Source organism: Phoenix dactylifera, chromosome 9 (assembly GCF_009389715.1).
Source record: "Phoenix dactylifera cultivar Barhee BC4 chromosome 9, palm_55x_up_171113_PBpolish2nd_filt_p, whole genome shotgun sequence".
Classification (NCBI taxonomy): domain Eukaryota; kingdom Viridiplantae; phylum Streptophyta; class Magnoliopsida; order Arecales; family Arecaceae; genus Phoenix; species Phoenix dactylifera.
The window spans coordinates 20,170,656-20,185,238 of NC_052400.1; the positions used below are offsets into that span (position 1 = coordinate 20,170,656).

The 14,583-nt window shown below is 43.3% G+C and overlaps 1 protein-coding gene across 1 annotated transcript; it reads right to left on the bottom strand.

The window, feature by feature from the left end:
* Nucleotides 1–6,644: 6,644 nt before the first annotated feature.
* On the bottom strand, nucleotides 6,645–8,646 carry LOC103710213 (zinc finger CCCH domain-containing protein 2-like). Its single transcript, XM_008795858.4, has one exon. The coding sequence runs from the start codon at nucleotides 8,361–8,363 to the stop codon at nucleotides 7,149–7,151; it is 1,215 nt and encodes a 404-aa protein (XP_008794080.1). The 5' UTR covers nucleotides 8,364–8,646; the 3' UTR covers nucleotides 6,645–7,148.
* Between the last annotated feature and the right edge of the window lie 5,937 nt (nucleotides 8,647–14,583).

Sequence of the window (14,583 nt, forward strand, 5' to 3'; positions counted from 1 at the left end):
GGAGATGAGTTGAGTAGGCTAGTTGAGACGTCGGGCGCTAGTCTCCTCCGCTGGGTGGCTAGTAAGAAGTCCACTTGCCGGTGAGTTTTCTGGTGGGAGATCCTCCGATGCCTAAATCAGAATAACGAAGCAACGATGTGGAAAGGGGAGATCTCAGCAGAGAGGGCTTTCTGTGTATAATAGTGAATGCTTAGTATACGCGTACCTCAAGTCCCTCAGGTTGTCCCCTTAATATAGGAGAGCCAGTCTTGTCGTTATCTAGATCGACGTGACGTGCAATAATGTTAGGCAGCGGTTGGTGGTAGGGGTGCGGTGTGGGGGTCAGTCCACGTGGGCAGTGCGACGCAGGCCTGATGCGGGATGTGGGGCTGCCTATCATGGTTGTCAGTTGTTCGGGCTGTCAACCCTGGTCGACGCGTGCTGATGGTTCTCCTCGGCTGGCGACTCCTCGGTGGAAGCTAAAGTTGTTCACCTCGGTTCATATCCAAGGTCAAGGGGTCGATTTGGCCTGAGGTCGATGTATCTTATATTTTCTCCATCACTTGCCCTTCACTTTTGAGGTCGAACTATATTTCGGTTCAGATGATAGAAGTCAAGCAGTTACCTCGATTGCGGAAAGACCTTCGTCAGGGGCGTTAAGTGCGCGGATCGATTTTCTCGATGTATCCTCGGATCCATGCCATCTCGAGACGTCATGAATGCGGTGATCTGTCGAATCGCCCCCGTCACACATTGGTGACACGTGGCTCGATTTGCTCTAGCAGTTGGACCGGCGAGTTTCCGAGGCCAGCGAGCTGGCCTTTGTACGGAAGCGGTCGAAGAGTACTGCGCTTTGGAGGAGTTTTAAGAAAACTTGGAAACTGTGTTGACGCCTTTGGGAAGGGCTTCGAAGAGTACGCGACCTCATGTTGTTGTCCCTCCCTCCGATTGAAGTTGATGTAGCTAGAGGCTAGACCCTTCCTCTAGCGCCAATCTGTTGCTGTCGAATCCAGACCGAGGTGCGAGTGCGGCTCGGAAGATCCTAAGGTCGGCTGGAGGTGAGCTAAGCAAGCTGGTTGAGGCATCAAGCACTTGTCTCCTCCGCTGGATGGCCTGCAAGAAGTCCATTTGCCAGTAAGTTTCCGGTGGAGGATCCTCTGATGCCTAAGTCAGAATAACGAGACAACAGTGTGGAAGAAAGAGATCTCGGTAGAGGATGGTCTCTATGAGTGATAGTGAGTGCTTATTATGCATATACCTTAAGTCCCCCGGGTTGCCCCTTTATATAGGATAGCCCGTCTTATCGTTACTTGGGCTGTTGTGACGTGCAATAATGCCAGACAATAATCAGTGGTACAGCTATGGCATAGTGTCAATCCTTGTGGGCAGAGTGCGACGTAGACCTGACGTGGAATGTGGGGTTGTCACGACTATGGACTACCAGGGTTGTTGGTTGTTTTGGCTGTCAGCCCTGGTCAACGCGTGCTAATAGTTTTCCTCTGCTGGCAACTCCTCAGTTGGAGCTAAAGTTGTTCACCTCGGTTCATGTTCGAGGTCAGAGGCTCGGTCTGGCCAGAGGTCGAAGTGTTCTATATTCCCCCCATCACGCATGTTTTCTTGTCATTAACATTATTGGGTGGTAGGCGATATTATCTGCTGGTCTTTTAAAAGTTCTAACTTTGATCATTGGGTCCTTTCCGTTGCTTTGTGCTAGTAGCAGATGCCTGCGAATACAAAACCTTAAGGTCTTTTGAACAATCCTACCTGATGCATTAGCTATGCAAGACTCATTTTGCAGGTTGACTCTATCCGCCTGGAGGGTAACTCAGCTACTGCAGTTGGTTGGATTTAGAGGCAAGTTGGGGTAAGAGACGGACACCCTATACTTTAAAAAATTTGGCGAATTGCGAGGGAGCATACCATCTTTCGGGCTAGTCATGTCTATTATGACGGTAACAAGGCTGCGAACTAGATTTCTTCTTTTATAGTGGAGTATTCTAGTGATGTGATATGGGCTACAAATATGTTGCCATCTTTTTGGAGCATCTTATTTTTTAATTTTATTGGATGTATTTGTATTGGACTAATGTGACTCATCCGGCTTATCAAAACAAAAAAATCCTAACTGATGCATTAGGCCTGATGTTAGGTGGGAAGAGGATGATGGCGGTGGCGGTGGTGGCCGTGCATATTTTGGTAGTGGCGATATTGACATGATGGTGATGTTTCAATTTTAGGATGATCCAGGCCTAACTGTATTTCTGATTGCACGAATTGTATTTATTTATATGTTGTTTAGTCGGTTGGAAAGCGATTGCTACGGACATGGGGAAGCCCTTACACTGCGATTGTAATATATATATTTTTTTCCTAGGAAATAATATTATTATAACATTGATTTGGTCCATGTAAGTACTTACTTAGGGATGATAATGTTTTTTGAATCGTTTGATTATTCTAATAGTGATCGGGACATGAAGTATATATATATATTTAATGTAGGATGATAACATTCTTAAATCATTAGATTATTCTCTCATCAACGCTAGTTCTGCACTAATAGACAGAAGACTATTGCAAGCGGGTGGCTTAAACGATTATACCAAGCCATCTCTTTTACTGTATAATCCTTGCAATGCTGAAGTGCAAGGTCAAGAACAGCTAATTGTCAATTAATAGAGAACGCTGGATATGGAGTTTGTTTTTTATTTTGCTGAATTATTCTGAATCTGGAGTTCCAGAAGGAAATCTCGACATCTGTTTAACCCCCAAGGAGAGAGAAAGTCATAAAATTAAAGATTTTTTTCATAAATATCCTCCTAAATATTGAATTTTGCATGAATATCCTTTCAAAATTTATATTTACATGTATACCCTTGTAAAACACTTGTTTTGTCATTCCACCTTTTTTTTTCTTTTTATTTTTGCATATGTACCTATACTATTTAACAACGCTAAAAAAATAAAGGTTTCAAATTAAAATGACTAAAATATTCTTAATGGGCAGACATGCAAATAGATCGTGATTCCAATAGCTGGAGAAGAAGACATAAATAATAGCGCAATTTTAAACTTTTATTTTATTTTTAATTAATATAATATGATTTTTCTTAATACCGTTAGAATAATCGTTGTATTACGGACATTTGTCCAATAATAGAATTTTATGATAGTATACATATAAATATCAATTTTGAAAGAATATTTATGCAAAATTCGATATTTAGAAAGGTATCCATACAAAAAATTCTAGAATTAATGAACCAAGAAAATTAGGAAACAATCCTCTCTACTCCTTTGGCAGTTCCAGGATGAGGACTAAACATCTCTCTCTGTGTGACTTCCCATGCGATCTTGTACATAACTAGCAAAGCATAGCTTGCACAGCTGTGCAAACCAGTACAGTGCTAATCCGAAAAGCGTTGCGTCTTTCAAGTCGTATTCGTTTGTGTTCATCATAGATTTGGTCACCAACCAGGTGCTGTATCTGGTCTATTTCTTTTTCAGGTTCATGTGCCTGCCCTCTCCTTCCGGTCGGCTGAATTGATGGCTGTATCGAAGTATTATATCGGTTAGCTGACGTCAAGCAACTTAAGATCATGGGCTGTGCCAAGATTGCTGCACTCGTCATGTCGTCGATCTAATGGACGGCTCCAGAAGGTCGTCCGGGTTCATGAATTCACGGTTGTTGAGGGGGACCTCTCATGGGTGTACAGTTCGCATCCAACAACCATTTTGGTCAGCACTGTTCGTCGCCATTGTTGCAGAAAAAGAAAGGACTCAAGGCACATGCACGGCGACAGGATTAGCGATGTGGTGATGACTGGGAAATAGAAGTCTTGATAGCCCCCTCCTTGTTCTTGCCACTCTTGCACCTCCATTTCCGAGAGGACCGAAGGACCGAAATAAAGTATCTTTCGAAGATGAGAGAGGGAGAGAGAGAGAGAGAGAGAGAGAGAGAGAGAGAGGAGCTTTGTGAAATAGTTTGTGCTACGGAAGTTTGGTGATATGATTGCATGCACCTAACTAAGTTATCATACATTGGATTTTGGGCTGTAGCCTTTCCATGAACACCTACGGTCCGGGAGATATTAAAGGGCGGGTAAGTACCTAAGAAGGAACAGAACAGAACCTCAGAACCCAGGCCGCTTTTATTATTTAGCTTAGGTCTTTCTTTGATTTCATTAAGGTCAACTTACGAGGGTAATAGGGACATAAGACAATACAAAACCCAAGGTCGTAGGCTGTTAATAATATCTTCCATTCTTGGCGGTGTCCCTACGAATGCCGGGAGACCACACTACATGACACGCCTTTCAACAGCATCCTAGGCTTTGCATTTAATTTTTATTGTTTGTTGCAGTGGTAATCCACAACCCATGTTCTGGTTATACTATTTAGGGATAAGAAATGCTATGAGGTTTCCTATTTTATGATGCACCAGAAAAGTTCTCAGCATAAATTCTAATTCGCCATGGCTGCAATGCATGAACTTAGGAAGCTCCCTGTGTCCCGAAATCATTTTTATTTTTCTAGTCTAAGCTTCATGGACTAGATTTGGGAGACCAAGAAAGAAGCTCTCTCTCTCTCTCTCTATATATATATATATGGCCTGTTGGTATGATGACACCGCCTACTGCGGCTGGTCGCACGTATGATTTCTTTATTCTTTTTGGCCATTTTATAAGAGTCGTATTTTTCTAATCACGTGCCGGCGACTTCCTTGTGTGGAGTGGATAACACCAACATCATGGACGACAATATTGCACATAATAATTCAACATAAAACAAAGATATCCCCATCGCTTTTTTTTTAATTCCCGGGGAGATCTCGTTCGCTCTTCTTCTTCTTCTATGCGACATCTAAATAACTCGTCGTCCGTCGTCACAATGCCCACAAAAATCGTTACAGCAGTTATAACGACCGTTATTTATCTCAAAAAGTTTTTGTTTTCAAATTTTTAATTTTAAAATAATTACTAAAATATTATCTCTTTTTATTTTTATTAAGTAAAATAATATATTTTCACACCATGAGAATTTAAAGAAAATGAAAGTTACAGATTATTTTATTTACAAGTAAGAATAATAATAATAATAATAATAATAATGTTATATTTTTTATATTATTTACTTCAATAGAGGGTTGGAATTGTTATAATGATAGTTACTATAATAGTGATGATATCGTTAATTAAAACCATCGTCTCCTGCGCCTTTTAGAAAAGCCTGAAAAGCCTTCCCCTTCCCAAAAGCTGGAACGGTGCCCTGCGCTCCAACCACAAGAAAAGACGCGACCAAAGCACCTCCCCCTCCTCCTCCTCCTCCTCCTCCTCCTCTTCTCTCTCTTCCGGAACTGTACTCGTACGGAAGCGTCGCTTCATCTCATTATTTATCTGAAATATGTCAGAAAAGCAGCGAAGCGGGGGAGAGAGCTCGGCATGTCAAGGTCTTCTTCTGTGTCTGGTTAAATTGGGCCTCCCGGAGCTGTCGTTTTCCTCTTAATTCCAATTTAGAGTCCGCAACTTCTGCGCCCATTGAAATGTGTGCTTCCATCTGCCCTCGAGTTCATTGGTCCACAGAATCCCGTGGACCCCAATCAGTATAATGGCTTAGAAGAAAAAAATCAAAAAAGAAAATCTTACACGGCGCAGCCGTGGGAGATGTCAAGGCATCCCTAGCACCAGAAAAAATGTCAATTTTGAACGAAGACAAGGGCGGAAAGGGTCCGGCCGGAGATGAGGAAGGCAGAGACCGGCACCGGAAAAGATAAAAACCGAAGGACAGATGGAGGCACCGTGAGGAAGTGGGTGGGCCCACATTGAAGAGAGAGAGAAAGAGAGATGTGGATTTTTCTATTTTAAATCTTTTACAACTGACGTTGACCAATTGGGTTAGCGTTCTTGAGGCCCACATTGGGTTAACATCACGCGTGATGGGCACGTTACAATAGGCACAGGGGATCTGGACGCTCGAACAAAGATAGGTCTCATATCACGGATAAAGTAGATAAAGACGGATACGGGTCGTATCTTTCGCGCGAAAAAAAGCATTCACCTTCCTCCACCATCAGCACGCATCTCAGAACGACCAGTGAAAGATCACCTCCCTCCACGCGAAAGACCCGACCCGTTCCCGATGAAGGCACGCTGTCCCACGGAACCCAAACATGTCTCGATATATTATAAAGCTTGGGTGCAAGTTCTAACGTTGCTTAACACAAACAATGGCACCTCGTCTCTCCCAAGAAAAGGTCGCGAGTTTCCCTTTCGCAAGCCTACCTCAGTCTCAGCCCATTCCAGACTGTATATTTGATTAATTATCCGAACCATATCTTACGACTAATATAGTAGTTTAATCGTCATGCATCAGCATAAGGAAAAGGACATGGTCCTGCCCTTCTACCCAAAATAGACCGGCGTTTGGGTGCGATGCATCCGAGTTGCAGGCCGACCTCTCCCCATCAACCACGGGCAAGATCTTCGAACGATATATATCCATTTAAAAGCAGTAGCTATCATCCGACGTCCTGATCATGACGTTTGAGATAGCCCACTTGGCCATGGATGCATCATTTCACTTCAGTGACAAACCAACCGCATTAAACTCGCAAGCAAAGCATATTACAGCTAAATTAGTGCTACCATACTACCAACAAGCATCCAAGTGAAGACTACTGAAGTTCGAATAGATAGCACAAAGATATATATTACAATGATACCCAGATTGACATAGGATATGAACATAATTACAAATTCAAAGTAGAATCAGACACATCTAATAGATGCACAACACAACCAAAATGGCGATTTAAGGAGACAATAACACGGATATTGTTGGAATAAATCGGAAAAACGGCGTTGCCGTATCCATCTTCGGCAGCTTCTCTGTACAAAAGAAAGCCATCTTGATCCGAAACTTCAATCTTTGCCAACCCCCTTGCTTCACCACCCATGAGCCCCAAAACAGAACCACCCTCTCTTCCCGCTTCCAACCCCACATATATTTACAGAATCGTTACTTAATATGTACTACTTTTTTTTTTTACTTAAATACTGACAATGATCCATAAAGAAATAAGAGCAACCGAATCCAAAAAAACTCCTTGTTCTTTCCTTCACGATTTTTTTTCCCCGTTTTTTTTTTCATCGCCCATCATGAACTTCCCGTTACTTCACCAACTCAGACACCCAACCGACATCCGGCGCCGGCGCGGCCATAGGGGTGGATTCCCCCTGCACCAGAATGCTATCCTTACTAAGCCTCTCGAACATCCGGGCCCTCAGCGCCCTCCCAGACTCCACCCTCTCAACCGGCTCCTCTTCCTCCAGCCACCCAGACCCCCCGCCCACAGCCGCCGTCCTCGTCGGCGTCGAAGGTAAGCTACAGAACCCCGCGCCGAACCCCGCCCCGCCCCTCGGCGACCCGAACCCCGCGCCGCCACCCATTCCATAACCCCAAGAACTCGGAGCGGACTTCACCTTGCTCAGCTGGAACTGCCTCAGCGACGCCAGCAGCTCGTTCATAGGCCAGGACGCCCGCCGCACCGCCTGCACACCTCTTGGAGACATCGGGGGCGACTCCGACGGCGGGGACATCGGCGGAGAGATCAGCGTTGAGGACGGCGAGGACGAGACCAGCGTCGAGGAAGGCGAGGACGATACCAGATTTTTTGAGAAGTAACACTCCACGGTATGCTGCTGGCGGAGCGGGGACCCATCGTAGGAGTCCGTGGCCGACAGAGTCCTCGGAGTTTGCTGCAGCTGCTGGTGCTGCTGCTGCTGCTGGGGAAGCACACGGAGCTGCTCCGGCGTGTGGGCGAAAAAGCAGACGCGACGACGGCAGGCGGTGCCATCCTTGCAAGGCTGGGTGCGATACCTGGCAGGGTGGAGCCAGCACTCGAACACCCCGTGGGCGTACTCGCAGGCGTCGCCACGCTTGCAGTTGCCCTTCCGGAAGTCTGGACAGGCGGTGCCGGAGTAATGAAACTTCCGGGGGTCTCTCCGGCGAGCCTTCTCGCCCGGGTGGGCATAGGGGCACTCCGTCCAGTCGTGGGACCGCCCCCGAGCGCACCGCCGTACCTTGAACTCGTACATCCGGAACTCGTCGCACGAGTAGGCATCCACCGGCGCGTCCGCTGGCTCCGACTCGTCGGTATCCTCCCCTGCCGCATAGATCTCATTGCAGGGAAGGAATCGCTGCAGCGCGGCCAGCGATGGTTCAGCCAGCGTGTACGGGGAGCAGTCCCCGCCGCCGGCCCCGGCGACGCCGCTCATCGGCAGGTTGTACGCCACACCCGCTGCCGGATCGTCGAAAGGGGTCCACGGCGGGACGTGGACCGTGGGATTGTGATGGCTCCTTTCTCCCATCATCATCATCATCATTCCCCTTCCCCGTCCCTTCCCTCTTTCTTTCCCTCTCTCTCCCTCTCTTTCTCTCTCTCTCTTCAGTTCTACACTCTGGTTCGGACATTGGAGGGGCAGGGGATGGAAGGGAGAATATAAGCTAGTGGAATAACCATGGTTAGGTTAGGATGAAGGGTTAGATTAACTGGGGTTAGTAGATATGCGGATAAAAAAAAGTGGCGGCGTTTGGATTGGCAAGGCGGTGGAGAAGTGGAGGCGTACCGTTCCGGGGGCATCGGGTGGGAGGAAGGGAGGCGGGACGGCACGAGATAACGGACGGAGGCAGTTTTGAAGGGGCATGAGGTGGTGGGACACGTGGAAGACGCAGAGCGCGGTGTCAGATATCCGCATGGCGAGGTGGTCCGTGGGAGCGCCAGTTCGAGGACACGTTCTCCCTTTGGCCGCCAGCTTTGGCGGGTGGGAGCCCGGGTCTGCTAAAACTATAAACCCATTTATATCTAAACGGGCTCGAACCCGAACCGAGTCGGCGGTACGCTTGGGTTCGTCCTGGTTGGCCACTGGCCTGTAGGATTTGACCATTATGCCCCGTCCAGGGATGGACATGTTCGATTTTAGTGCGCTTGTCGGCGGTGTCGCGGCACGCCGCAGTGCGAAGAGGGACCAAATATGTCTATGTGGTGGCATTTGGTTTGCCGGCTTAAAGGATTTTTGGAGCAGTTATGATGAACTCTAGCCAATCACACGTGACTTGCCCCTTTATTTAACCTGATCCGGCAGGTTAGGAGATCTGGAATTCGATAATTACTGATGTGATACGGACTGTGGACTGACCCGTCGAAGCTTTTGGTGGCCCTACACACTGACGCCACTTCGCCTAGGCCCGTAGCTTAATAAGTAACAAAACCGAGGATGACCGCTGGAACATTTGTTATTGGCTCGAAGCTTGACTTATCTATTAATCTTATTTCACGATGATGCTTATGAAAAGCAATGAGTAGGCACATAAAAATGCGACGAGTGACGCGAACTCAATGGGACGTAAAGGGATTTGAGGCCAGATATTGCTCCATCTGGACCGTCGCGTTGAAGTCCCACAGACTTTCAAGTGGCGGGGAGACACATCGGTGGCCGTTCCTTTCGGAGGATGCCACGTCGTAGTCAGTGGTGAGTCCCACGACATTGAGTGCCATTCAATTTAAGGTAAGACGCGGCAGCTTTTGGCGGATCACGCCACGAATTTGGGTGACGATTGATGGAAATTTGGAACCCGGAATCCACCCTGCCAAATTACGGTGATAAACGACCTCCACTCTGGACCGGCTGTTTCATCAGTACTGTGGGGGGTATCGATGGTGCCATCAAATCAGGATTCAATTGCCTCCGACTCCATCCTAGTGTTCGTTCTTCATATGAGATGTTAATCGATAAGTAAACAAATCGATACAAAGACTTGCATGTCTAATATCTTCCTCATCGACTTTTTCTTTGTTAGACTGAACGACATGCGTGACTAACTTTTCCTGTTGGTCCCGGGACTTGGTTTGGAAGAACTTTCGAGATCTGTCGTTAAAAGTCGAGCCGGTAGAGGCGCCCAAAGACCAGTAAATGTGTGGCTTACCTCTCGTTCCAACGGCTCGAATCAAGGGGACAACGAAATTAGTCGATCAAACGGCGATCATCCAGCATGGTGAGATGAAGGACAATTTGATAAACTCGTCAGGGACAAAAGGACGCGAGGCCATGCCCCCGGTAGTAGCCAAGCCGTAGCGAGAGCAAACGAGGACCACGTGAAGGGAGCACAGGAGCATCCCCATAGCACATGGGGTGCCATACCCCTTGCCCAACCGCTTCCGCACATATAACGAGAAAACAAAATATATATATATATATATATATATTATATAAAAGAGAATAAAAATCATCAATCCTGCCCGCCAACAAAAATCTAATGGGATGGGCACCTAGAATATCATGTGGGTGGGGTGTGGCTCCTACGTCGTACAAAAAAATAAACAAAATTATAACAAAATTATAAATACCAAAAAAAATTGTTAATATTTTTTTATCAAAATTCCTTTATGTAGGGTCAAAATTCCTCTCTTTTTTAACGATCTTCCTCCTAAGAGTTAATAAAATTTAAAAAATGATATTTGTATAACTTTTTATATTTTACGAAGTTAAAAAAAATTATCCATACTGATAAATATTATATTCTAAAAATTATATATTGATTTATCTAAAAATATATATTAACTTGCTAGATAATTAATTTGTCTAGTGTATATCATTTGGTAATTTACTGTGTAATGATAGAAAATATGTTCTGAAAATTATGTATTAATTTGTCTAAAAATGTGTATTAGATATTTATTGGTCTATATCAAATAAGCTTTCAACATGTATCAGAAAGCTGATCGGACATACAGTGTGTATTAGTAAATATGAGGTGTTAAAAATTGTATATTAATTTATTTAGAAATATATATTGAATTATTAGATTACTAATTTATTAAATATATCTTATCGTTTGTATAAATTTTATATTTTAAAAATTATGTATCAATTTATTTAGATATATATTAATTTATTAAACAATTAATATGCTTGCCATTTATTATTGTGATGACAAAATATATAATTTAAAAATTAAAAAAATACTATATATGATTTTTTTTAATTATAAGACTCCTGATGATGAAGAAATTTTTTGTTTTTATTTTATTTAAAATGGGCGCAAAAGAAGACACGGAAAAAAAAATCATCTTTTGTTTTTTATTTTTTGTTGTCGTTTTGTTATCTTGTGCTCGGCCGATATGACTTTTGTTCGCCGTCCCCGGCCCCAAGCTATGAATGCAGGACGTACGGACTAATTACACGTGGCGCTCGTATCACGAGATCCGCAGCGGGCTCAGTTCTGGCGGTACACGTGGCCCGCAATCTTGTCGCCTCTCAATGACACGCCCGCAGATACGTGACACCTCAGGCCCGCAGATGCCACCACGTGTTTGAAAGCCATGCGCTCGTACCTCTGGATTCCCGTGAACCTGACGCAGGTTTTATTATACCCATTATATTATATATTACTATAAATATTTCTCGCTTTCAGGAGGCAGCTGTTGTTTTTTTTTTTGTTTTTACACCGGTGACCGTGCGAATCGCCTGTAAAAATATAAAAATGACACGGCTCCTCCAAATAAATTCTTGGAAGCAGCGAGCTAAATAGAATGCCATTCAGTTCTTTCTATAGATATATATAATCTAATAAAAAATATACTCATCCAAAAAATATGCACATCTGATTTTTAATTCAACCAATTACCATAACTGAATCTTTCTCAAAAAAAAAATACGATCTGCACCCAAAATATATCTCGCATAGTTAATACTCTTTTATGTAGCTTTAAGTTTGGCACTAACGACAGACGAATCAAAAATTTGCTGACTTTCAGCAGCCTCTGGTCTTCTAGTTTCTAATGACAAACCGTATACTACTACTGTTCTCTCTCTCATCAATGCTGCCATCAAAGTTAATCTGAAAAAAAACTACAGATTAGAGCTCCAAGAGACAAAAAATAGGCTATGGGAGGAACATTTTAGCTAGTCAAAGTAAGTCTTCTTTGCTGTTTTCCTTGCTTTTTTTCTTTTTTTTTTTCTGCTGCAACGGACAATTCATATACGCATACATAAAAAAATATATAAATCAAAGAAGTAAATACCGTGAATTGTTTCCATTGTTTCGCCTAAGCTGAGGCCAAATGCTGTCAGCTTGTTCCCATCCGTAGGAACCGGTCAAATCCGACGGTCCATCCGATCGGCTGGTTAGAAATAAATGGGGTTACAGAGATGGGGGTCCGTGGGTTGGGCCCGGCGAAAACTCAAAAGAAGGGGTGAGAGGCTGGTTAGGATGACAGGGGTGACCGCACCCGAACGGCACGTCATCCGGAGGACCCCGTCGGCTTAGCTGCTTGCCGGGGAGGCATGAGCAGTGTTACTTTCGAGCATAGTGTAGCAGCTGCTGGCTTCAATAAATGCCTTCTAGAGTCTTCTGCTACCGAATGCGTTACTTTCCACCGCTATAGTTCTTGAAATAGTTTATTTTTTTAATGTGAAAAAGAAAAAAAAAAAAGAAGGTGAGAAAAACCCCATCCGCATAGCAACATCCACTGGCCTCTCTGTTGGAGAATATTTGATACGGACAGATAAATTTTATTCATATCTTCTTCATCCGTGGAAGTATCCTACGTGTGAGTACGTCACATCAGCACCACCTAAGTATCCGGCAAACTAAATAGCGACCCTATCGAACAAATTGGTTAAGGATTTTTATCGAATTAGTTTATTAATTAGGTATCTCCCATTCGAAATAATTGAAACCAATTTTGCTTAAACAGGTTTGCTGGTAGTGGTTGCCAGAGCTTCGATATCTCAGTTCTAAAGTAGAGCTGCAAGTGACTTAGGTCGGCCTGAGCCATGTGCGACGAGGGCTACATGGTAGCTCGATTATACTCGAAGGTGATTAGGCCACCGTGATCAACTGAATTCAAGGTGGCTCCAGCAATGTGAGAAAGGGACATCTTCTGCTTTAGAATATTTGAGTAATGATAAGAAATAGAGTGATCTTTCAAGTTAAGCATATGTCTAGAGAGGCTAATGAGATCACGAATTAGGTGGCTTCTTATGTGGCCTGCTACTCTGGAGGCACCTTATGGGCTAGAGAGCAGAATTGCCCAGACTACTTCAAAATTTATTATTTTTTAGTTTTATTAAATGTATTCTGATGTATAAAATATCTTGAAAAAAAATCTCGTCGATATAATAGTTTTTGGCGGGTACGAATACTGCCATAATTCCTAGCCCCTTATCTATTTTTAAAGAAAACACAATAGATCAAAAAATTTAGTAAATCTAAACTTAATTTTCTATTAAATGAATCAAAAATTTAAATTCAAATATGATTCGGATCATTTTATTAAATATATAATTTAACTCGATCTACAGCGGTTGAACGTGTTAAAGTATTGCCATCCCCCGGCAAACCACTTTAGCGTGGGAAGCAAAGCCGGAAGGGCTTGGCTTCACATTAAAAGCAGCGCCGTCTCCGCCCTACGCTGTTTGGGTGGTACGGTAGGCTCAAAGGTGATTGGATCGACTACAATGTGGTATGGACTACGTCTCCGTAAACCAGAACAGGAGGCGAAAGAGCAATAATGGAACGGTCCTTCTCTCGGTTTGTCGATTTCCAGCCATCGTGATCAAAATGTGCCGATCCGACTTGGAAATAGGAGCAGATAGTTCTTGATCTGTTTTGAGGATGGTGACCTCGGAGCTATCCATGTATGAGTCATGTAGTATCACCAAAATCAGTCAGATTTTATAAACTACGAGCCTAAAATTAAAATATAAAAAAAATAAAACATACTTTAAAAAGCTCTGGGCAGCTATCGATGGTATTGATGGTCGCTGCAGCAATATCCTACAAAAATATATATATATATAAATGAAATAGGTTTTTTTTTTCTTCTTTTTTCTCTTCCTGATGCTAGTATGCTCGAGTTAATAATATTAATGGGTCAACTCATTATAGAGCTCCCTAACTACACAAATACTCGCTATAATAAATGGTTAAAACAATAGAGCCCAAAATAATTATACGATCATAAATTAATTATAGGCTTTTTAAATTTTAGTTTAGATGTTAATTTAGTCAGCATTACCTAATAAATCAACTTAAATTAGTTCATAATCAATTGAAAGTCTTATCTTTGAGAAATTTCCACAATGCCGACAAAATCCTGTAGTGAGCTAGCCGTACGAGAGCGCCTCGAGAGTTTTCCAACGTTTGCCTCGTTCCATTTCTCATGCATACCCAAAGCAAACAAGGTTTTTTTTTTAAAAAAAAAGGAAAGAAAAGAAGAAAAATAAAACATAGACAGGGAGAAAGGAAAAGAATGGCCGGGTCTTTCCCTCTTCAAATCCTCGCCGCGATTCTCCAGGCTATAGACCACCATCAGGAGAGCTTGTTCAATTAGTCTATCATTCTGAACCTTTGTATTTTTCAAGCAAATATTGCATAGAAAAACAAGCATAGCCAGGGGAATAATTTTCATATGTGATGTCTGTTACTAGACAAATTATCTAAATTTTTAAGATATGATGGAAATGTTGATTTCATTGGCCATCTAATGATATCATTGGCATTAGCAAAATTACTTTTTTCAAAGAATTGATCTTTTCTAAA

Coding starts and splice junctions, on each gene's coding strand:
- LOC103710213 (XM_008795858.4), bottom strand. CDS start 8,363: ATGATGATGATGATGATGGGAGAAAGGAGCCATCACAATCCCACGGTC.